The sequence below is a fragment of the Erinaceus europaeus genome, chromosome 21, assembly GCF_950295315.1.
Source record: "Erinaceus europaeus chromosome 21, mEriEur2.1, whole genome shotgun sequence".
Taxonomy (NCBI): domain Eukaryota; kingdom Metazoa; phylum Chordata; class Mammalia; order Eulipotyphla; family Erinaceidae; genus Erinaceus; species Erinaceus europaeus.
The window spans coordinates 12714970-12740292 of record NC_080182.1 but is presented as its reverse complement, the minus strand read 5'-3'; the positions used below and the strand labels follow the sequence as shown (position 1 = coordinate 12740292).

The window sequence follows — 25323 nt, the reverse complement described above, 5'->3', positions numbered from 1 at the left end:
TGCCCTGGCCCCCCCTCTGCTCCGGGTGGGCGATAGACCTGCCAAATCTGTCTTGACCCCCCAGAGCTGGCCCTCATGTCCACTCACTTCCCCAGGGCGAAGCATTCCAGCCGCACGGTGGAGCCCTTGGCTGCCGGCAGTGTCTCCGGAGGTTGAACCTCAATTTTGGGCTCATATTCCCCCATGGACCCTGTGAGGATGAGAAGAGGCCACGGTGGGTCCTGGGGCCCCAGGCTGGACATTGACATTCTCTGTCTCATGTGACCAGGCTTCCTGCTGACCTGACCACTAGGTGACCGCCTGCCTGGCCCACAGAGCAGCTGGACATGCTGCTGCTGGTACCTGGAACTGGGTCATCAATGGCCACCCCAGTGGGATGACTCTGCACGTTACCACAACAGGGAGGTTTCCCCAAGTCCCAAGGCCTCTGACTTCTTGCAGCATCCCTGAGAGGAGAGCCAGAAGGGATAGGTGTATCCTCAGAGATGCTGGCAGAAGCCTGGTGAGTGGCCACCTGGACAGACATCCACTCCTGACAGAAAATGGCTCTTGTCCCTGGCTGCAGTGCTGGGTCACTATGACTTGGAGCTGACTGGCCCCCGGTTCAAGGTGTAGAGGGAAAGAGGCACAGGGCTGCTCAGGGATGTGAGGCTGAGAAAGGTGACAATAGCAGGAGAGGTGACACCAGAGCATAGTTAGCCCTCAGCAGTCAGCACTACCTGTCACAGACACCTCACAAGTGTGGGGATGAGTTGGCGGGATCCGATTCTGAGCAGATGGGCATCTGTGAGCATGTTCACCTGGACAGACACTGGGCAAACAGGACCAAGGTCTGCAGGAGATCACTGGGCCAAGTCTGGGGGACACTGGCCAGGTCTAGGGGTTAATGATCTATCTCCTTTGTTCTTTAGAATTAAAAAGACGTGTCGGGGCTGGGTGGTGTTGCACCTGGTTGAATACACATTACCATGTACAAGAACCTGGGTTCAAGCCTCTTAGCTCCAGCTGCAGGGGGAAGGGGGATGGGGAAGCTTCGTGAGCAGTAAAGCAGCTTGGCAGAGCAAACACTTTACAGTACTCTAGGACCTAGGTTTGAACCCTGTTCCTAGTCTGCAGGGATAAAGCTTCATAAGTGGTGGAGCAGTGCTGCAGGTGTCTCTTTATCTCTCTGTCTCTCTGTCTCTGTCTCTCCCCCCTCAATTTCTCTCTGTCCTATCCAAAACAATACAAAGAAGGGACCAGGTGGTGGCATACTGGGTTGAGCACATATTAAAATGCACAAGGACCCAGGTTCAAGCCCTGCCCCCCACCACCTGCAGGGGGAAAGTTTCACAAGCAGTGAAGTCAGGCTGCAGGTGTCTCTCTTCCTCTCTATCTCCCCCTTACCTGTCAATTTCTCTCTGTCTCTATTCAATAAGCAAATACAATATTTGAAAGAAAAATCCAATGAAACAGAAATAAATGGCTGCTGGGGGTGGTGGGTTCATTATGCCAGCACTGAGCCCCAGAGATAACCCTGGTGGCAATACAAAACCAAAAACAACATGTGCCTTTCATCTATGGGCATCTGAAAGGCATCTGCCTTTCACCAGAGCATCTGTGGGGCAGAGGAGGCTCCAAGAGCAAGATAGGCCTGAGCCCTGGGCTCTCCACGGCAGGCTTCCCACCTCCAAACTCCTTGAGATCTGTCAGTCTGTCCTCCAGCATCCAGACTGTCCAGATAGGCCTGTGGAGCACACAAGGCCAGCCAGGACCTCCTGCAGGGCAGGCAGCTTCTAGAGCAGGAGGCGCTGGCCTTGAACCCAGTCCTCAGCACAGCCAGGAGGACATCCCGATGGATAGGCCCTTCCTTTCCCTTGTTCAGCCTGCAGACCCTCCCCTGCACCGTCTTTAGCTCTGTATCCCCACCTCTGGGCCCTGTACTCAGTGCTCCATGTCCAGGGCCCACACCTCACCCTCAGTTCCTGAACCCCACTCTGTTCCCAGTGCCCTACCCCCCTCTCACCCCACATACACCCAGCCCTGAGGTCCTACCATCAGAGCGCAGCACGAGCGGGGTGGCTGAGCCTCGAACCCGGGTCCCCGTGGCTGAGCTGGTGACCACGCAGGTGTAGTTGCCCACGTCTGAGGGCTCCACCTTGGCCACATAGAGGTGGCCGGTCTCCTGGGACACGAACCTGCGGCGGTCTTCCTCCACAAAGGACGGGTACTCGTTGAAGATCCAGGCATAAGAGAGTTCTGAAAGCCGGCAAGAGCCAGAGACTGATCAGGAGGGACATGGTGGGCCCCGTGCCTCCAACACAGTGACAAAAGCTGAAACCAGTCCCTCCAGAGTCTCAGGGCTCAGGCGGACTCGTGCCTCAGCCCTTCAATGCCCCTATGTCTGCAGGGCTGAGAGGTGGCCGAGGGCTGTGCTGGACCCTTTGTGGGGGGTCTTTACTGAGATGACCTCACTCTGAAGGAGTATGCCTCTGAGGGACCCCGCTCAGTAGGACACCCCCAGCCTGGTGCCTCACCTACCTACTCCAGTGAGGACATGGTGGTCCCTGCATAGTGTTACCTGTGTCCCCAAGCCTACAACAGTGGGGACAGGATAGGCAGGGAGCCGGCAGGCTCTTGGAGAGCTCCTGTCCCCAAACCGAGGAGCTCCTAAGCTTAGGTGGATCGTGCAGGGTTGAGTGTGCAGGCTAGTCTGTGTACAGAGCTGAGTGTGCAGGGCTGAGTATGCAGGCTTGAGTGTGTGCAGATGAGTGTGCAGGGCTGAGTGTGCAGGCTAGTCTGTGTACAGAGCTGAGTGTGCAGGGCTGAGTATGCAGGCTTGAGTGTGCAGATGAGTGTGCAGGGCTGAGTGTGCAGGCTAGTCTGTGTACAGAGCTGAGTGTGCAGGGCTGAGTATGCAGGCTTGAGTGTGTGCAGATGAGTGTGCAGGGCTGAGTGTGCAGGCTAGTCTGTGTACAGAGCTGAGTGTGCAGGGCTGAGTATGCAGGCTTGAGTGTGTGCAGATGAGTGTGTAGGGCTGAGTGTGCAGGATGCCCAGGTGTGTGCACAGGTGATGAACACACCAGACCAGGCTGCACTGCCACACCCACACAAGGGTGTCTACTGACAACTGAACACCAGGGAGCTCTGCTCCTCAGGGTACCAGACCCCTTCCCTGCAGGGCTGGTGTTGTGTGCCTTTCTACCCAGTCACAGTCAGTTTAGAGTCCGCTCTCAAGTGAGGCCCACACCCACCCAACCTTTCACAGACCTGGAAGAGCCTATCAGAAGTCCAGCCTTACCTCCAGCATGGGGTGGGGGCCCACACAGCAAAACCACGCCCTGCCCTGCCCACACAGACACTGTGCTTCTCATCTTGGTCTGGAAGTTTTCCAAGTCTGCGTGGAGAAGACAAAGAGACAGTGTCAGAGTGGACCACAGTATTGCAGTGCTCACAGAAATGCTGTCCTCTCTCTCAGGGAATAGCAGCGCCTCAGGAGCTCATAGGGCTGGAGAGGGAGAAGGGAGGTTTGGGTTTTTTGTTAAGAGCTCTGTAAGTCCAGAAGAGCTGTAGGAAAGCAAACCCTGAACACAAAATGTTAGAGGCTTGGGCAGAGCCAGAAGCCAGCTCAGCCATGACGTTCAGAACTCACAAGCCTGAGGCACTGGGTTCAATCCCAGACACTCAGTGAGCCAGAGATCAGCAGTGTCCTGGTATTTCTCTCTCTCTCTTTCTCTACCTATAGCTTTATATCTCTCATTAAATTAAATGTTTTCAAGTTAGAAAATAAAATAAAAAGCTAGAAAAATTACCTATAAAATACTAATGTGTGTGTTCCATTAAATTTAATACTGAGTTATGCTTATCACGTCATGCATGTAAATATAAGGTTTTTTAATTTTTTCTTATATTTGATAGGACAGAGAGAAATTGAGAGGGTGTGTAAGACAGAAAGAGACAGACAGAAAGGGAAGGGAGATAGAATATAGAAACATGGGTGGGGGGTATAACATAATGGTTATGCAAAGAAACTTTCATGCCTGAGGCTCTCAAGTCCCAGGTTCAATCCCCCACACCACCATAAGCCAGAGCTGAGCAGTGCTCTGATAAAAAAAAAAAGAAACACGGGAGTAAGGTGGTAGCGCAGTGGGTAAAGGGCAGGTAGCATAAAGTGCGATGACTGGTGCAAGGATCCCAGTTCGAGCCCCTGGCTCTCCACCTTCAGGGGGGTTGCTTCACAGGCGGTGAAGCAGGTCTGCAGGTGTCTGTCTTTTTCTCCCCCTCTCTGTCTTCCCCTCGTCTCTCCATTTCTCTCTGTCCTATCCAACAATAATGACATCAATAACAACAACAATAATAACTACAACAATAAAACAACAAGGGCAACAAAAGGAATAAATAAATAAATATAAAAAAGAAGATAGACATGAGAAGGAGGTTGATATACAGATAGAGATAGATGATAGTGAGAGAGATTTGCCGCCCTGCTTCACCACTAGTGAAGTTTCCCCATGCAAGTGGGGACCTGGGTCCTTGTGCTCTCGTGTGTGTGTGTGTGTGTGTGTGTGTGTGTGTGTGTGTGTGTGTGTCTAACCAAATGTGCCACTGCCCAGCCCTTCAATCTAATGTTTTTAGCAACAAGCACATGTGATTTCTAGTGAAAGAGAAGTAGTCAAAGGTTATTCTGTAATAATTGTTTTATGATGGTGTGGGGGAGGTGTTTATAAACAGTTAATTCAGAAAAATTAACCTGAAATGGAGATAGTTAAAAAGTAGAACTATGTTAAAAAATAAATGGAAGTGTTCCAGGTAAACATAAATATTGTCACATCCCATGCCTTTTGTTATCATGGAGACACCACACTCTTGGGCCTGAGTACCTACATCTGCCAGCTTCTGGCCTGGTGCACCAGTGGACACTCAGACACCTGCTTTCTTTTTCAATTAGTCAATCACTTTTTATTTCCACCTGGATTATCTCTGGGGCTCAGGGCCTGCATGAAGAATCCACCGCTCCCTGCAGTCATTTGCTCATTCTTTTCTTTTTTATTTGGACAGAAGGAAATTGAGAGGGGAGGGGGAGATGGAGAGGGAAAGAGACAGAAAGACACCTACAGATCTGCTTCACCACTCACGAAACCTTCCCTCTGTAGGTGGGGAATAGGGACTTGAACCTGGGTCCTTGCATTGTAGTTTTCACTCAGCTGAGTGTGTCACCACCTGGCCCCCAGAAACCTGCTTTCTGTGTTGGGTATAGGGAGGCCCAGAGTCAACCAGGATGCAGACTGCACTGCTCTGCTATGCCTGCAAGTCACCTCATGCCTGACACTAGACTCCTCACCTGCCCATCGAGCTCTAGAAGGCAACCTTCCACTTTAAATTTTAATACATAGAAATGTGCAGAGAGCAGTCTGGAAAACTCTCAGAAGGCTAGAAATGGACCTACCCTATGACCTTGCAATTCCTCTCCTGGGAATATATCCTAAGGAACCCAACACACCCATCCAAAAAGATGTGTGTATACATACCTATGTTCATAGCAGCACAATTTGTAATAGACCAAACCTGGAAGCAACCCAGGTGTCTAACAACTGATGAGTGGCTGAGCAAATTGTGATCTATATACACAGTGGGGTACTAATCAGCTATTAAGAATGGTGAATTCACTTTCTTTACCTCATCTTGGATGGAGCTTGAAGGAATCATATGAAATGAGACCAGCCAGAAAGAGAAGGATGAATATGGGATGATCTCATTCAAGGACAGAAGTTGAGAAATAAGGACAGAGAGGAAAACACAAAGCAGAACCTGGATTGGGTTTGATGTATTGCACCAAAGTAAAGCTCTGGGATGGGGGTGGGGTGGGGGGCTTTCAGGTCCTGGTGCATGATGGTGGAGAAGGACTTAGGCTGGGGATGAGAGTGTTTTGCAGAAAACTGAGATATTTTACACATATCCCAACAATTTTATTTACTGTTAACTGTAAATTATTAATCCCCCATTACATTTTTAAAAAATGTGCCGAGATGAGGACACAGCCCCGTAAAACATGGTGAGAAAGACAAGAGGCAGAAAACAGAGGAGGCAAGCTGAGATTCACCCTGCAGAACCCTGTGGGCTGCTCTGGGCCTAGGAGCCTCTGGATTGTGTGTGGGAACTGCCAGAAGGCTTGAGCCAGCAGGGGTGGGCACCCCTAACCCAGAGGCTGCTGTGTCCCCAGAAATGCCCTTTGGCTAGCCCTCATCCAGCACAGTGACAGGCTCTATTCCTGTCGACAGTGTCCCCACAAGTCGTGAGCTTCTGTCAGGGAAGTTGAGACCACGAGGCCCTGAACTCCCTCTGTGCCTCACCACACTCCCTCCCACCGGATTATCACACTGCCAGGCCAAAGTATCTACCAGCCATTAGACAGGAAATACTCGTGAATTCAGACTGAGGAGAACATGAGAGGGAGGATGAAGGAGCCTGGGACGCCCCATCAGTCCTGTCCTCTTCCAAAAAATATTTATATTCATTTTATTTTTAATGTATCTTTTTATTATCTTTATTCATGAATTGGATAGACAGTCAGAAATCGAGAGGGAAGGGGGTGACAGAGAGACATCTGTAGTTCTGCTTCATCACTTGCAAAGCTTTCCCCCTGTAGGTAGGGATCGGGGGCTCAAAACCAGATTCTTTTTTTTTAATATTTATTTTATTTATTTATTCCCTTTGTTGCCCTTGCTGTTTTATTGTTGTAGTTATTATTGTTGTTGTCGTTGTTGGATAGGACAAGAGAGAAATGGAGAGAGGAGGGGAGGACAGAGAGGAGGAGAGAAAGATAGACACCTGCAGACCTGCTTCACCACCTGTGAAGCAACTCCCCTGCAGGTGGGGAGCCGGGGCTCGAACCGGGATCCTTATGCTGGTCCTTGTGCTTTGTGCCACCTGCGCTTAACCCTCTGCTCTACAGCCTGACTCCCTCAAAACCAGATTCTTGCACTTTGTAACATGTGTGCTCAACCAGGTGTGTCACCATCCGGATCCATTTATTTATTTATTTTGCCTCCAGGGTTATTGCTGGGACTTGGTGCCTGCACTACGAATCCACTGCTCCTGGAGTTTATTTTTTCCCATTTTGTCGCCCTTGTTGTAGTTATTACTGTTACTGTTGTCACAGCTGTTGTTGTTGTTGGGTAGGACAGAGAGAAATCGAGAGAGGAGGGGAAGACAGAGAGGAGAGAAAGACACCTGCAGACCTGCTTCACCTCTTGCAAAGCTACCCTCCCATACAGGTGGGGAGCTGGAGGCTCAAACTGGGATCCTTACGACAGTCCTTGTGCTTTGCGCCATGTGCACTGAACCTGCTGTACCACTGCCCAGCCCCCTCTATTTATTTTTAATGAAAGAGAGAGAGGAGAGAGATTGAAAGATAGGTAGTAAGAAAGAAAGAAAGGAAGGAATGAAGGAAGAAGTTAAGAAAATGGAGCATTGCTCAGCTCTGGCTTATGGTGGTACTGGGTATTAAATTTGGGACCTCAGAGCCTTAGGCATGAAAGACTTTTGCATAGTCATTATAGTCCTTACCTCATGTCCTGTCCTCTTCCAGAACCTTCTAGCACTGTGGCCAGTTCAGTATTTGTCTTTTTCATGTCTCATCACCACCACTGCCCTAGTGGCGACTCTGGACTCTCCCATCTGACAGGTGTGGCCCAATCTCTCCACCTGCTTCCCTGCCCTGCAAACAGGTGCTACCTTTACCCCCACCCCACCCCCACTCTGCAGATGGGGTATAAGTCAGTTACTGAGGAGGTGTGCTCCCTCAAGCCTCACACCAGATCTCAGTGTGCTGGGCTCCCCCTCTGTCTCTAGGAACATAAGTCAGTCTTTCAACAAGTATCCTCCGTGGGTGTGGCTGTCACAGAGAGTCCCAGAGTGACCTGAATAGTGTCTTCTATATTATTTTTCTATATGTGTTGCAGAATGGCACTTTCTGCAAAGCAAAGCTGTTTTCCCTCTTCACTGTACCCCACTTTCCAGACCCACTGAGATCTGGTGAACAGTGACTCTATGATGATGTCACATGTCTAGCCAGGAGCACAAATCAGCAGGTCTCCTGAGGACAGACCCAGCCTCTGCTGGGCTGCAGGGGTTACTATATCCTTGCAGTGTCCAGTCCTCTTAGATGCTCCTGATCTTCATCTGAACATGTCCCGGCTATGCTGCCTCCCTCCTGCACATCCACTCCAGGCCTGTCAGAACTCACGGAGCATAACTCATGAAGAAACACCTGTGTATGAGGTAGTGAGCGTGAAGGCTTGTTCTCTGGGGCTGTCTCTGTCTTTGCTCTAAGGCCAGGTTGCTGGCAGGGGACAGCCAGGCCCAAGAGTAAACAGGAGGGAGGGAGGGAGGGAGAGAGAGAGAGAGAGAGAGAGAGAGAGAGAGAGAGAGAGGAAGAAACTCAACAGATCATGCTTGGATGAGGCGCTGAGTCTTAAGCGAATCACAGCATTGCAGCAAAATCTTGCAATCTGAATTATTTATAGTCTCTCCCAGCACTAATCTTCTCAGGCATCTTGGCTCAATTAGGATGGATGTCAGCCATCATATTTGATGAAGAAAAGACACAATCCACTTGGTATCCTGTGAAGATGAGAAGCCCACAGCTGGAAGCTTCTGGACTATTAGGCACATGGCCTATAGTCCAGTGCAGACACACCAGCCATCTTCCCCTATTCTACCAGGCTGTGAACTCTCTCTCTCTCCAACCCTGCCTTTCAGGGTCCTCAGGTGAACCCCAGCAGGGGACATCTGCCTGCATAGTGTCTGGTCTTGAGGGTTTGTCCCTCAGCCTGCCTTAGGGACCCCTCCCTCCACACCCTCACCTGCACCTGCCACTGGCTGTCTTCTGCAAAACAGGCTGCTGAGGCCACAGACTGTAGGTCTAGAGACTCAGCTCAGAAGGCCGGCTATAGAAGTCACAGCCTCTGTCTTACAAAAGCCCCATCCTCTGTGTACGCAAGAGCAGTCTACCGCAACCCCCCTCTCCCCCCCCCCCCCGGAACAGTGTGGCATGTCACCTCCCCTGGAAAAGCTTTCACCACCTGGGAAAGCACTGTCACACTTGCTCTTCTGCTGAGCCCCCACCTCCCCCATCCCTTCTACTCACTCTTCTTTGACAACCCCATCCAGATCCCACTCACTGCATAGCTCCCTGACATTCACTGCAAAAGGCACCATTAGTGAAGCAGAACAGAGAATAAAAGTGGGGGCAAGGCAACTCAGGCAGACTCTAGAGTGGTGGGGAGAGAGAGAGAGAGAGAGAACAAAACTGTGCGTTGAGTCCTCCTCCTCCATAGCAGTAGTTATGGAAAGAATAGAAAGACCTGGATAGCCCTCTGTTCTGAAAGGTTATTTATTTAGAGAGACTGTGGGAAAGAAGTGAAGCAGTGTGCTGGCACAGGCAGCACTGGGTAGAAGCTGGACCTCAGGCCTGCACATCCTAGGCTTTGCCTTCCAGCCAGCTCCTGGCCTCTAAAGGATTCTTGTGCTGGGACTTCTCTGTGTGGGTGGGCTGGAAGGCAAAGCCTCCTGTGAGGACAGGACAGCCTGTGTCTGGGAGGGAGGAGGCTCTCTGCTGTATGTTTAATCCTGAAAATATCTGAGGCCTGTGGATGTCTCAGTGGGTGGAGTGTAGGACTTGTGTGCAGGACCAGGGCTCCAATTCCACACCACAGGAGGACTCTGTGGACAGCAGAGCAGGGATGTGTGTGTGTGTGTGTGGGGGGGGGGGGTCCTCTCCTCTCTCAGCACCATGGACAGCACCCAAGGAGCTCCGTGGATGGTGGGGCAAGGCTTTGGGGAACCTCTCCTACTCAGCACCGTGGACAGCATCAAGGAAGCTCCATGGATGGTGGAGCAGGGCTGTGCTGTCCCTGGATACAGACTAGAAGAACAGGGCCTGGGAGACTACCCTATGCTGTCACACATGCAATGAGATGCTGGTGCTGCAAGAATTCATATAAATACAGAAAATGAACAGACTGTGCATGGACTTTACGAGAGGTTCTGTCTCCTGAGGAAGTGCAGAAGGAGAAGCAGCTGGGAACACTCCACTGGGAAGATGTTTCCAGGAAGGAGCAAGGTGTCTGCTGCAACCTCTGGCTACACACACCTGCAGCCACAAACCCCTACAACCTCTCTTTTCTGCACAAACGTGGGAACTCTGCTTCCCCAGGAGTCATGACAGTTGGGGTGGGGATGAAGAAAAGAACCTCATTGAAGCAGGGAAGTGGGTCTGTCTTGCAGATGCTGAGCCCCAGTGATAATCCTGGTGGCAATTAAAAAAAAGTAAAGAACAGAAAGTGTGCCCAGAAAAATCACACGAGACCTTGAGTGTTTCCTCAGAGCTCTGGAGGCAGCCTCTTGGGATCCTGGGGTGGGGAGGACAGAAGAGAAGAAGGAAGGTTCCAGAACCTCCTCACTTACCTGCAGGGGCTCCTGGTCTGCAGCAGGCTTGGGGGCTCAGTGTCTGCAAATGTGGGGTACTGAGCATCTCATGAAAAAGCTCTAGAACTGCCACAAAGTCTCTGAGGGGCTTATTTGCATTTCCAATAAAAACACAAAACTTTCTTAATTTTTCTTATTATGACTTAGTCTGAACCTTTTTCAGTAGATGAACACACGACACTTGTTTCATTGCCTTGAGTGTCTAAAATATTCTTCTTTTTATATCCAAACTGAAATTATTGGCAGGACACACCAGGGAAAAATAAAATCTACTTACCAAGAAATGTTTTATGATATCCACTTGGCATATTGTGAAAATAAAATAATTAGAAAGGCCAATAAACCCAAGATTATGAAACTTCTTCCACAGCTACGCTATAATCTGTTAAAGGAGGTGTTTATGTTAGTATGGTTAAAATACAATTTTTATACAGTTCTAGATGAGAAGTACATGCCCAGAGCTACTGCTCTGGTTTGCCAGTACTAAACCTGGTATATTATAGAGTGTTGCCATGAACAATGTGACTGGCTTTGGTGGAATAAAAAGACATGATCATATAGTTAGAAGAAGAGAAATTTAAGATTACTTGGATTGTCTGCAAAAGTTGGGTAAAATCCCAATGGTTGGGTCAACGGTTTTCAGGCACTTCCAAAGTCAGGTCCATGACACATTATCTGTCTCTTAGATTAAGTGGCCAAGATGTGTATTTCATCATTGAGTGTATGACAGCCAATCTCTCTATCTCTATCTCCACCTCTCTCTGAGGTGCCTTTCTCACCAGTGAAGTAGGAAGAAAAGCAGCATATTACTCATCCACCAGCAGCCCAGGGCTCCCCTCAAACAAAGAGCCATAATAATCCAAGTAATCATTCTTATTGATGAAATGGTGACTTGTAAAAAAAAGTCTGATAGAACATAAATTCAATAGAGTTTTAAATTCCACTTAAAGCCTCTCTCTCTCTCTCTCTCTCTCTCTCCCTCTCTCTTCCCAGCTGCAGGTGCAGAGTTGGGGGCTTGAACCCAGGTCCTTGAGCCCAGAATACATAGTAAGGTGTGCTTTCAACCAGATGGGCTACTGCCCCCTGTCCTTTACCTTTTTGGGAGAGAAAAGGGGAGAAGAAATAGCAAATGGGGTGATGGGAGGAGAGAAAAGCATCGTTCCACCATTCATGAAGCTCTCCCAATGCCACCCATGGTGCTCCCATGTGGCATCAGGGATGGAAACAGGGACTCAGTCTACCAGGTGAGCCATCTCCTGGGCCTGATTACATTTTCAGTGTCTTGTCTTGTTTAAGAAAAAGACAAGTGCAGGGCCTGGAAGGTTAGGGGAAATAATATGGGATGGCAGACAAATCCAGGAAGGTGAAGAAACACAAGCCTTCCAAGCTTGCCCTCCAGGCACAGGCTAATCCCAGGAATGGAAGCTGGCCCCAGAGTACTGGCTTGGACAGTCTGCTGTGGCCCTGGGAGAGCTGGGGAGCCAACACTGATAACCTGGGGTGAGCATCACTCCAGAAGTTCACCTGTTAGAGCTGAGCCTGGGGAGAGAAAGATAATCCCAGGAGCCTTGACTCCTGAGACAGCAGGGAGACTTGGAGCCCTTAATGGGCTTTGCTCTAGAGGGAAGTGCGAGAAGCCCTGGTCCTAGAGGTGGGGAGCCCTTCCAGCTGCATTCCCCCTACACCTCTCTCCTCCCCTACCTCTACCCTAAGGAAAGGTTGAGTGGAGCCTCCTGGAATGGAGGCTGGTCTGAGATGACAGTGGGCCTCTTCCTGCAAATGCTGGGGTGACAGATGTGGTTCTTCAGGGCCTCAGGCTGTTGGCTCTCACTTCGATTCACAATCCCCTTACCCCCACCTGCAACCAGCGAGCTTTCTCCTCTACTTCCGACCTTCACAGGGTCCCACCAAGCAAACCATATGCACGGCAAAATCTGCCCACCACGTCTATCCTGCATGTGACGGTCCTATTCTTGGGGACAAAGTGACCTCTCCACCCTGCAGACAAGACCCTGGTTGCTGGCTGTGCTTCTCTGAAAGCAGTCTGGCAAGCAGAACAGGGTATAAGAGAATTTAAAAAACTGTCTTTCTATATACTTCAGAGTGTTATGCAGCAATAAAAAGGGATGATATTGTGTCCTTTGGGATAAATTGCATGGAACTGGAGAAGATGATGTTCAGTGAAGCCAGTAAGGAGGGGGAAGGACAGCTACAGAATGGTTTCACTCATATGCAGAATACAGGCAATTAAATATACAAACGTGAAAAAAAACCCAAAATATCAACCTATTTTTAAGACTGTGGGAGAACTACAGCAGTTATCTATAGGGGTGGGGATGGGGACACAGACCTTTGGTGATGGGGAAGGTGAAAAAAATATAAAATATATAAAAATAAAGAAAATTAAAAAATGACTGTATTTCTGACTTCAGGCTAAGGAAGTAGGGCTGTAATGGCTTCAATGGGAGGCAGAGTTATACAGGAAAAGAGTGGGTGATAAAAGTCAGACCATCACCTCACTACCTGACAGCAACAAATCCTGAGGGGGAAAAAAAAAAGAGGCAGTCACCGGAAAGAAGACATTCACAGAACATATAATTCACAAAGAACCAATCTAGAGGACACACATTAACTGTAACTAAGCAAATACTATCAGTGAATAATAATCGCCCAGAGAGCAGAGGCAGAAATAGCCACCACAGACATGAAGAGGAGGCCAGCTGCACTGTGATGATGGAAGAGTTGGTCACTGCTCCTGGGAAACCCAGCCTCTCGCCTGGGTGGGGGGGCAGGACAAGTGTGGGAAGCAGCTACACACGAGAAGGGACACAGAGCTCAAGCCCAGGCAGGAGACAGAGATGGAGATGGAGCATGTCATAATGCCCTCCTGAAATCTGAGGCCTCCAGGAAGTACGACCACAGCCCGCCCCTGCTGAGAGCCAAGATGTGCGCACTGTGAGGACAGAATTGCTTGAGACTCAGGTGTGTGCTGGGTGGGGTCGCCAGGTGAGTTTCCAGTCCAGATGCTGTCAGTGCGATGAGGGGAGCGCCTTAAAGACACCCATTGTGAATGTCTAGTGCCACTCTTGCTTAATACACACGCTTGATAGGTTACCAAGGAATGATGATAAAAAAAAAAAACCCAAAAAAACCCTGGGTATGAAACAGCTATGAACAAAGCAAAGCAGAGAGAGTGATCAGGAAAGAATAGATAGATAGAGAGAGAGATAGGGGGAAGGAGAGAAAGAGACCTACAGTGCTGCTTCACTTCTCTTGAAGCTTCCCTATCTGCAAGTGGGGACTGGGACTTGAACCTGAATCTTTGTATATGGTAATGTGTGCACGTAGCAAGTGTACCACTGTTCAGACCCTTCTCTCTCCCTCTATCTTTTTTTAAATTCTATTATTTTATCTTTATTTGTTTGTTGGATAGAGATAGTCAGAAGTCGAGAGGAGAGGGGGAGATAGGGAAAAAGACAGAGAGACACCTGCAGCACTGCTTTTTCCCTGCAGGTGGGGGCTGGGGGCTCGAACCTAGATCCTTGTACATTGCAACATATATGCTCAGCCAGGTGCACCACCAACTGGCCTTGTAGAATCTTCTTCTCCTTCTCCTCCTCCTTCTTTTTAACCAGAGCACTGCTCAGCTCTGACTTATGGTGGTGCAGGAGATTGAACCTGGGACAGCTGAGCCTTAGGCAAGAGAGTCTCTTTGCATAAACATTATGCTATCTACCCACTGCTCTCTCCCTCTCTATCTCCCCATTCCCTCTCAATTTCTCTCAGTCCTATCACATTAGGAAACAATAAACAAATAAATAAATATATAAAAGTAAAAATATAAAGAAAGAAAGAGACCAAGAACCAAGCAGTGGTGCCCAAGTTGAGTGAGCACATTAACCAAGCACTAGGACCCAGGATTTTTTTTTTTTGCATTATCTTTATTTATTCACTGAATAGAAACAGTCTGAAATTGAGAGGGAAGAGGAAGGTAGAGAGGGATAGAGACAGAGACACCTGGAAGACTGCTTCACCACTCGAAGCACTTTCCCCCAAAGGTGGGGCCTGGGGGATAGAACCTGTATTCTTGCACATTGTAACGTGCGCTTAACCAGGTGAGCCACCACCTTGCCCTTAGGACTCAGGTTTGAGCCCCTACTCTCACCTCCAGGGAGGGGGTGGAAATGCCATGAGCAGTGAAGTGGATCTACAGGTGTCTGCCTGTCTCTCTCCCTCCCCCTTTCATCTCAATTTCTTTTTGTCCTATCCAATAAAATAGAAAGAAAACAAAAATGGCTGCCAAGAGCAGTGGACTTTTTGTGCCAGCAGCAAGACCCAGTGATAACCCTGGTGGCAATAAAAGAAAATAGACTGAAATAAAAGAAACTGGAAGATCACGGGGGATGAATTCTCAGCCCACTCAGAGTTATTGACACCCATGCCCAACTCCCAAGACCCACACGGCCACACCCAGTCAGCCTCATGCCAACATGCCCACACTTACAGGCAAACTGGAGTTTGGCCTCCCTGCTCACCACGGTCCCCACGGTGTTGCTGGCAACGCACTGGTAGTTGCCAGCATCCCGGCTTCTTCTGGGGCTCAGAAGCACGAGGTTGCCACCCTGTAGCCGGTACCGCCGCTGCAGACTCAGGTCCAACTCACTGCCGTTCAGCCACCACCTGCCAACAGAAGACAAGCTGACCCTCCTGTGTTACAATGGAAACAAACTCTGGGAACTGGGGGATAGCTCCCCTGGGAGAGTGTGCTAAGCCTAAGGACCTAGGGTCAAGTCCCCACACTGGGCTGGTGTCATGGTATCTCCTTGCCAGTGTGGACAGGGGCCAGTGTAAACAGGTCAAAGGTTCTGCTGAAAGTGTGTGTGTGTGTACCACCAGGGCATGCTTTCAGCTGGCACCCAGATGTGAGAAGGATGCCTGCCTCCCCCAGCAGAATCACGACCTCTCCTCCCAGAACACATCCATCACCAGGAGACTCAGCCCCAGTGACAGGAAACGCTCAGTATCTCGTTAAGCATGGCTGACTTTTCATCTTGCTGAAAGTATGGGTTCAAGAGGCTGTCTCTGTTTAAGTCTGATGTGTGCGCCCCAATCTGGACCATGGCACCAGGGACCATTTCACCCAGAGAGGATGTGCACCGGGTCCTGAAACCTGCTTTCTTTGTTTCACAAGCCTGAAGACGGCCACCATGTCTTCAGTTTCTGAGGCTGTGTCCCATGGCTCTCGGAGCCAACTCTTCAAATTCATGTGCACAGGTCCAGGCAGTACAGTGAGAGGCTTTCTTAGCCCAGACTTGGGGCACTTGAGAGCAGTGTCCCCTAGGGCACAGTCACCATTCTTGGAGGAAGTGTCACTGTCATGAGGGGACTGTGACATTCCTGAGAGCTGAGTCTCAGAATGAAACCATTTTGAGACATAGAGAAGGGAGTCAAGAAGAAATCTCACCTAGCAGAGCACACACTTGGTTCCTGGGGAGCTCTGGGTCTGAGCCCCAGCACTGCATATCAGCACCATGGATGGTTCTGAGGGCTCTATGCATGAGGGCCAGGGGTGAGAGTCTCCTCTGTTTGTCCTCCTCTCTCCCCACCAAAAAATCAGGGTGGCTGGGCAGTGGTGCACCTGATTCAGCGCACGTGTTACCATGCGCAAATATCTGAATTCGAGTCCCCAATACCCAGCTGCAAAGGGAGCAATGAAGCAAGTATTCCAAGTGTCTCTCTGCCTCTGCATGTCCCCCTCCTCTCTCAAATTCTTTCTGTCCTGTCAAACAAATAAAAGAGAAAAATGTTATATATATATATATATATATATATATATATATATATATATATATATATATATATATATGCTGGGAAATTGTGCAGATGCAGTCACATCTGCCATGTTGTCCCCTCAGGCTATTGCCAGTTCCTGCAAGAGCTGGGACACTCTTGCAAGAGTTGGGACATTCTTGGAGTGCCTTTCCTAACCAATCCTGTCCCGGCTCGTCACTCCCAGTTTTTGCCCTATAAAGCCCTTCTTTTTCCGCCCCTCACTCTCTTGCCCGCTTTTCACTTCAGTGATTAGACGCAGGGAAGGGTGCTGTACGAGGCGGCCATTTTGGCTAGCTCCACGTGGCCCGAACCACTGCGCTCTCACCCAACTCTGAGGTGCCTGCACAAATAAAGAATTGTGTTCCCTCTCTGCTCCGGATCTCCTCTCCCTCTCTCTCCTCCGCATCATAGCATGACATATATATGAAGAAATAGGTCCTGGGAGGCCTGTGTTAACACACAGACATGAGCTTCTGGCTTTCTGAAAGCATCCCTTGATTCTGATTGCCTCTGCAGATCCCAATGTAGCCCCCAAAAGGAAAGAAGGCCTGGCTTGGGTTCCCCCAGCATCCACACCTCAACCCCAGGCTCCAGTAGGTGCGCATGTGCAAAGGCCAGCACAGGTGCCAGTGTCCTTACTAGAATACTCTGCAAGCAGCTGGATAGCCCAACTTAGCCTTGATGTTCACATTCTGCTTCAAATTTGCTTTAAGAAATCCTGATTCCTGGGGCTGGGTGGTGGTGTGCCAGTTGAGCACACATGTTACAATGTGCAAGGACCCGGGTTCAAGCCCCCAGTCCTCATCTGCAGGAGGAAAGCTTTGCCAGTGGTGAAGCAGTGTTGCAGGGATCTCTCTGTCTCTATCCCTCTCTATCTTCCTTCCCCTTCCTTCTTGATTTCTGTCTCTAACCAATAAATAAATAAATAAGTATAACTAATAAAATTAATAAAAAAAGAAATTCTGATTCCTGGAGAAAGGGGTCACCTAGGGTGCAGAGATGACAGTCCTAGTAGCCAGCCTGGGGCTTCTGAGGCAGCAATAGCCACTAGCCCAAACACAAGGACTTCCAGACACCTGCAAGTGACACACAGGCTCCAAGACAGGCGGAGGGGCAGGTGGAGGGGAAGAAGGCCCAGCTCCCACTGCATAAAAGGGCAGGGGGTTCAGTCACTCCCCTGAGTACCTGGGAGAGGGTTCAGCCTGTCCAGACAGCATGACATGCAGCATGTAATCCCCAGTGGCCCCAGGTTCAATCCCCAACCCCACCTCACTCTAGAGCTCAGGTCCAGTCCTCCATTCCTTAATAAATAAACATTTACATCCTCGGCCCCCTTTAGAAAGTCAAAGGATCAACTAAAGCCTGCTGCATGTCCCTCACATCCTGCAGGTCAGTGGGTCTAGAATCCTGAGTCTCGATCATGGAGAGTCCACAGGAGTCCAAAGATTCAGGAGGACACAGACTCACCCAAGGCTAACATTCCTCACCCTCAGGACATATGCCAAATGCCAATGATGGCAGACACAGAAATCACTACTTTCCAGTGCAGAGAATAAATGGTGACAGAAAGCAAGCCCAAGCTAAGCAAGGCTGGGTTGGGGGCCAGACAAAGAACTCACCAGGCAGGCCACATTGGAACCCAGATTCAAGGTCCCACACCACATGGGGAGGCCACAGGGGCAACAGGGGCAGCTCTGCTGTTTCTCCTTCTCTCCCTGTCTGAATCTGAATGAAAATAAATGGCCCCAGTCGGTGAGATCATGTATGCTGGAGGAACCAACTCAACAATAAATAGATAAATAATAAAACTAAGGTAGACTGAATTAAAGGTCTCTATTTCCAGGGTTGAAAATATGTAAGCAAATATTGCCTATTGGGTGGACTGTTTTGGTGACACTGTCTGACTGGTAATAAGTAGGTACTCACAGAAAATTCCAGAAGAGAGTCCCAACCCACTCTCTGTCCACATGCCCTTCCACTACACTGAGGTCCCTGACTGGTCTTTTTTACTTAGTATTGGAGAGGAGGATGCTCTCAGAGTCCTTCCTCTATCATCTCCAGTTGTCACCCTGTATTCTCACACTGGCCTCACTGGCTGTGACTCTGTTACAGCATTCCTGGCCACCTGAGACACCCCTCTCACCCCAGGGAAGGGCCAGCACAGAAGGGAGGCAGAGGGTGACAGGCTGACCTCCCACTCAGTGCTTCCTCAGCTTTGCCCGGAGCCTGACTAGGCCACAGTCCACAAAGTTGCAGCCCCAGGACTTTCTGACAGGCCAGGAGGTCACGTGTCTACACCCTGGGGACCTAGCCTAGCCCAAGTGACCTTGGTTCATTGTCACAGCACATCCTCCCCCTGTGGACGGGACCTGGAAACCAGTTTCTGGACACAGGACACACAGAGAAGTGTGATGCTGCCTTGTGCATGCTCCATGATGGCCTGGCCTCTGCCTGTTGTAACACTGTCCCTGCATCCTGGATGCTCAGTCCTGAGAGACAGAGACTCTGGCTGTCCTGTGGCAGGGGAGGAGAGCTTTTTAGGCATGAGGGATACCCCTACCCCCACCCCACTCCAATGGTGTGACCCTAATCAAGCTCTTAATCTACAGTGTCTTAGTTCCTGAGGCTCTTGCTTGATCAGAGACAGGACCCCAGGGTGTGACTCTCTCACTTGGAGACACAAAATAGTAACCCAGAGATCAGGAACCCACCCCTAGAAAAGACACAGAAAGTGAACTCAGGGGGATTCTAGACTGAGTCCAAGTGACCCAGGGCACCACACCTCTCACTGCCCACCATACAAGGCTATTGTCTTGAAGTATTTCCATGTCCACAAAGTCTGGGCAGAAAAAATGAAAACACAATAATCCTTTGCAGGAAAAATAACAAGTCACCCTTTGACATTAAATAAAACAGAACAAGACAATTAACTAAACTGGAGGGGTTGGGGCTGGGGCAGGGCCAGGGATTCTGCCCGCTGTGAACACTTGAGAAATCAAGAGGCAATACTTCATTTAGGGGTTGACAGGAAAATTAGGAATTTAATCACAGAAGCAATTTGCAGTATTCGATGCAGCTTTCAAGTTAATAAGCAAATGCATTTGTGTTCAAATGTAATGTTTGTTAATATGTTTACTGCGGAGATGAGAATAATTGCAGCTCTTGAAAGAAGGCATGTCTGGATTTGCATATTCAATCCTTTACCCAAAAATAACCGTCTAGGCTGCAGCATAATTGCTGGAGATATAAATGAGCTGGTTGTGTGGCTGTGTTTTTTAGAAATCAAGTTTTGGAAAATGCACTTCAGGACACAGATGCCTGCTTCTCTCTCATCAATCAGTTGGGAGAGGATCGAGCTCTCATCAGAGCTTCCCACAGAAACACCTGTTCTTGGGGTCAAGGAATGAGGCTCCCTGATGACCCCTCTTCCCTGTGCTGGCACCAGCTCCCCGGGTAATGGCTTTGTCCTTGTGGAGACCCCTCCTCCTGTTCATCCTTTGGTCAGACCTCTCCCCTCCAGTCTTGAATCATGGCAGATGAGAATGCACATGTGACATGGCTGTGTGACACACCTGTGATTGTGTGGGAGGGACCTCAGCTCCATTCCCTGTGGCTGGGTGGGGCTGGCAGGACCCTAGCAAGGAGGTTGGGTGGGCTTTGCATGTGACATACAGGTGACAGAGATAGGCCTCATGTGTCTTACCTAGTCCTGTTTTTCCTCTGTGACAATTTGTCTGTCCATCCATCCACCCTCCCATCTATCTATCTATCTATCTATCTATCTATCTATCTATCTATCTGTCATCTATCTATGTGTCATCTATCTATCTGTCATCTATCTGTCATCTATTCTACTCATCCATGCATCCATACACCCACTCTTCCATCTGTCCATCCATCCATCCACCCTCCCATCTATCTATCTATCTATCTATCTGTCATCTATCTATGTGTCATCTATCTATCTGTCATCTATCTGTCATCTATTCTACTCATCCATGCATCCATACACCCACTCTTCCATCTGTCCATCCATCCATCCACCCTCCCATCTATCTATCTATCTATCTATCTATCTATCTGTCATCTATCTATGTGTCATCTATCTATCTGTCATCTATCTGTCATCTATTCTACTCATCCATGCATCCATACACCTACTCTTCCATCTGTCCATCCATCCATCCAATCATCCAACCCTGCACCTACTCATTTATCTTTACATCTATCTATTCAACCATGCATGCATGCATCCATCCATCCATTCACTCGCCCATTTATCCACACATCTGGCCATCTATTTATCTGTTCATCTATCTACCTGTCCATCTATCCACTCACCCATCCATCTGGCTACCTAGTTCCCTCCCTATTCAGCACTCAGGCTATCTACTTGCATTTACACATACTCATAAAGAATATATCCTGTGATCATTATCTGGGAGCCACTTACTCTCTTCCCTAATCCAGCTTTCTAGTCCTGTTTCCACCTCTGACAACATCTCCCCAGACAATACCTGCATGTTAGCTGTTGGGAGCAGGCAAAAATTAGTAAAGTCATGGGCCCCTTGGAATATGCCTAAAACAGACCTACTAACTTTTTTCCAAAATGGAGACCCCCAAATCTCATCTGTTATTTTCTTGCCTTTAGGTTCCTGATTATTAAACAATTTGTTCTTCTTTATATCTTAATGCTTTTTTTCAGACACCAAGTTGCAGATGCTATCATGATGCCAACCTGACTTCCCTGAGCAGAAGACCTCACCAACACACTCTGAAGCCCCACCATTCCAGAGTTCTGTCCCACTAGGGAAAGATAGAAACAGGCTGGGAGTATGGACTGACCTGCCAGTGCCCATATTCAGCAGAGAAGCAATTACAGAAGCCAGACCTTCCATCTTCCACACCCCATAATGATCTTGGGTCCACGCTCCCAGAGAGACAAAGAAATAGGAAAGCTTTCAAGGAAGGGGATGGGTTACAGAACTCTGGTGGTGGGAACTGTACCCCTCTTATCCTATGGTCATGTAGATATTTTTTACTTTATAAATAAATTCATACATATATATTTCCTCTGTGATAGGATATATATCCTATCAGAGGCATCATGTGAAACTCCCACCTCTCATTTCATACACTCCATCTTGTCAGACTCACAGTATTCATTTGTAAAGTTGATAGGAGGTAAAAATTAGGCCTGACCAGTCTGCTGGCATCAGTGTGGATGCTGCTGATTTCAGAGACCCCTGAAAGTGAGCAGCCTGGCTGCAGGATGAGCAGGACATGTGTCTCCAGAGGTCACAGGTCAGACACAGCCACAGTAAGGAGGCCAGGACAGGAGTGAGGACAACAGACTCCATGGCCACACCACCCCCCGCCCCCCCCACCAGCCCTGTGCCCCTCTACCTGTACTGAGGGGCAGGGCTGCCCCTGGCTTCACAAGGGAGGGTGACACTTCTGTCCCGAGGGCCCACGGGCACAGTGCTGTCGCTGGGCTCCCTGCTGAACATGGGTCCCTGAAGGAGCAGCTCTGCTGGGGAGAGAGCAGAGGCCAGGGTCAGAGGTGGGAGAACAGGCTTGCCCAGACTGAGCTTAACCAGGGACTAGACCCTCCCAGTCCTGCCAGTCACCCACAGAGAACCCATCTACACACTGTCTCATGTCAATTCCCACACCCAGGCCCAAGTGCAGAGAGCACAGAGGAGGGCCCACAGCTCACAAGACCACACACCAGGGCTCCTGACCAGGACTCAGGAGAGTCTCACCTATCCCTGCCCAGAAGGGCTGGCCATTCCCATGGATGTGAGGTAAAATCTCATTGCAGTTTTAATTTGCATTTCTCTAGTGGAGCATTTCTTCCTATGTCTATGGACCATCTGTATCTCTTCTTTAGAGAACTGTCAATTCAGATCTTTTGTCCCTCTTTAATTCGTTTTTGTTCTTGTTGTTACTGAGTCATATGACTTCTCTACAGATATTTGATATTGATCTCTTTACCAGATGTGTGATGTGCAAATATCTTCTCTCTGTGGATGGGTTGCCTGTTTATCCTTGTGGAATTTTCTTATAATTAAATGAAGAAGCTCTTCAACTTGATGTCCCATTTATTTAATCTGGGTTTAGTTCCTCTTATGCATGGGACTGAGTATCTGACTGTATGTTTGATGTTAAGGTCTTGAAGTATTTCACCAGTGTTTTCTTTTATAGATTCAAAATTTTCAGGTCTAATATTCAAGCCTTTGATTCATTTTGAATTAATTTTGGTGTATGATGTCAAGTGGTGGTCTAATTTCACTTTTCTATACTTGGTTGTCTAGTTTTCCCAACACCATTTGTTGAAAAGGCCTTCTGTTCCCTGTTGAGTGGCATTTGGGCCCTTTGTCATATAAATGTGGCTTTATTCTCACTCTTGTTAGTTCTTTTGGTCTGCTTGCCTGTTTTTATTCCAACACCACACTATTGAAATACTACTGCTTTTAGTGTGGACTGATATCAGGGAGAGTGATCTCTACATTTCTGCCCTCCATGCTCCCCCCCCCCCAAGGAATGCGTTGGTTATTTTTGGTTTTACATAGACTTTTGGATAATTTGTTCAATTTCCTTAAAAATGTGATTGGAGGTTTGATATGTATCAAATTGAATATGCAGATTGTTTTTGGTAGGACAGTCATTTTAATAACATTTCTTCTTTTTATCCATAAATAAAGGACATACTTTTATTTCTTTTAACAATGCACTACAACTTTCATTGTAAAGGCCTTTAACCACCTTTGTTAAAGTCACTGACGGGTTATCTTTTGTGGTTCAGTTATGAATGGGGTTGCTTTCTTCATCACTTTTCCTCTGACTCATCATTGGTGTGTAGAGATGCTACAGATTTATATCCTGATTTTGCATTTTGTATTCTGCCTCTTTACCAATTTACTGATGGTTCACAGTAGTTTTTGGTGAAGTCCTTAGGGTTCTCCGGGTATATCATGTTATCTACAAAGAGTGATAATTCACTTTTCCCTTTCCAAAATGGAGTCTTTTTTTTGTCTGAGTGCACTGGCTAGGATTATGTTGGAACAGTAGTTGTGAGAAGAGACATCTTTGTCTAGTTCCAGACTTAAGGGAGAAAACTTTGTTTGTTTTTTTTTCCTTAGTGAGTATGGTGTTGAGTGGGTCATTTTTAAATTTATTTTTTATTGACGGTATTAATGGTTTACAGTAAATAGTTGTTGACAAATGTGTAAGATTTCTGTTTTTTCCAAAACACTCCCCCCCCCCAGGTCCTCCCCTACCGTCATGTACAAGGACCTGAAACACACTCCCCCAACCCCCACACCTCCAGAGTCCCTTACTTTGGTGCAATACACCAAAGACTGTGGGTCTTTTATACATGGCCTTTATTATATTAAAGAATTTCCCTTCTTCTCAATTTATTAAAGGTCTTTTAATAAATAGGTGTTGTTCCTTGTCAAATCCTTTTTCAGTATCTAATGACACAAGCATGTGATTTCCTCTTTGTTGATGTGGTGTATTTATATGGTAATTTGTAAACATTGAACTGTTCCTGTTTCTCAGGAATGAATTCTCCTTAGTACTGATGGATTATTCTCTACATGTTGTTGGATTCGATTTGCCAAGGTTTTGCAGACACATTTGTATCAATGTTCATCAGGGATATAAATCTATATATTTTTATTATTGTTTTTTTTTGGGTAGAGTTCTTTCCTATTTGGGGGGATAGAGTGATATCAGCCTCATAGAATGTCACTAGGGAATGTTTCCCCATTTCAATTTTTGGAAGAGTTTGAGAAAGGTGAGTGTGAGTTTAGCAGTCTGTAACTGACCTTTCAATCTTAGAAAGTCTTTTGATTACTGCTTCAGGTTCCATATTAGTGAATGGTCTGCTCAAGCTATTAACCTCCTCTTGGGTTAGACTGAACAAATGGTATGACTCAGAGAGTATGTCTATTTCATCTACGTTGTCCTTTTTTTTTTTTTAATAGAGAAGCTTATAACATTCTCATATGACTGTTTTTCTGCAACATCAGCTGTAATTTAATCCACTCTTGCTTCTGATTATTTTTATCTATTTCTTTCTGTCACCCCATGGCTATTTCTTTTAACAATATCCTGTAGCTTTCATTTCATTTCGTTTGTTTTTTCTTGGTGAGTCTAGTCAGAGACTTATCTATTTTATTGATCCTTTTGAAGAACTAGCTATTGGTTTTATTGGCCTTTTGAATCATGCTTTTGGTTTCTATTGCTATCTCGTTAATTTCTGTTCTGATGTTTATTATTTCTAATCTTCTGATGACTTTTGTGTCTCTTTGCTGCTCCCTTTCCAATTGTTGTTAAATAGTTTGAGATCTTTCTTCTTTCCTAATGTAGACCTCTATTGTTGTGGAATTCCCTCATAGTATTGCTTCCACTGCACCACATAGGGTCTGGTAACATGCCTGCCTCTCTCTCTCTCTCTCTCTATATATATATATATATATATATTCTATATAATTTCTACTCTACATTTAAAAAATCCCTATTTACTAGAGAAAGAGCCAGAGTGATACTCTGGAATATGTGATTCTGGGAATCAAACTCATGCTTAAAATTCTGTACCCTAACTTCACCATTAGCTGCTATTCTAAACTAATAAATACAGGACATGATCATAATCACCATATTAATGTCATGGACCATTCCTCTGATGTGATAATCCCTTCTCTGGAAGCACCTCTCCTGCTCAGACATCTCATAAGAGACATGTCTTTTGATTGGTCAGTGCTAGTAATCTTGTGTGGGTTCCTTGGTAGGTGATCTTCTTTTTCCTCTTACTGAACTCAGGATCTTTTCTTTATCCTTAGTTTTTTTAAATTTTTATATGCTTTGGGGTCCATGTATTTGGATTTATTTTGTGTGGCACTCATCATTTTCATTGTGTTCTATTCTCTCTCGTTGCCTTTCCTGTTGTCCCTTGCTGTTTTCTGCCTCATCTCCAAGCTTACTGAATTTTCAGCCTGTCATTCTGTTGTTGAG

At 47.6% G+C, this 25323-nt stretch overlaps 1 protein-coding gene across 1 annotated transcript in view; it reads right to left on the bottom strand.

Annotated features, from left to right (window-relative positions):
- CNTN3 (contactin 3) overlaps positions 1–25323 on the bottom strand; it is a 76706-nt gene that overhangs the window by 25964 nt on the left and 25419 nt on the right. The window contains exons 3-7 of the mRNA XM_016185723.2: positions 21706–21832; positions 14972–15147; positions 3281–3376; positions 2035–2238; positions 88–190 (exon numbers count right to left, since the gene is read on the bottom strand). Of these exons, the coding sequence (XP_016041209.1) occupies positions 88–190; positions 2035–2238; positions 3281–3376; positions 14972–15147; positions 21706–21832 (706 nt within the window). The remainder of the gene's footprint in view (positions 1–87; positions 191–2034; positions 2239–3280; positions 3377–14971; positions 15148–21705; positions 21833–25323) is intronic.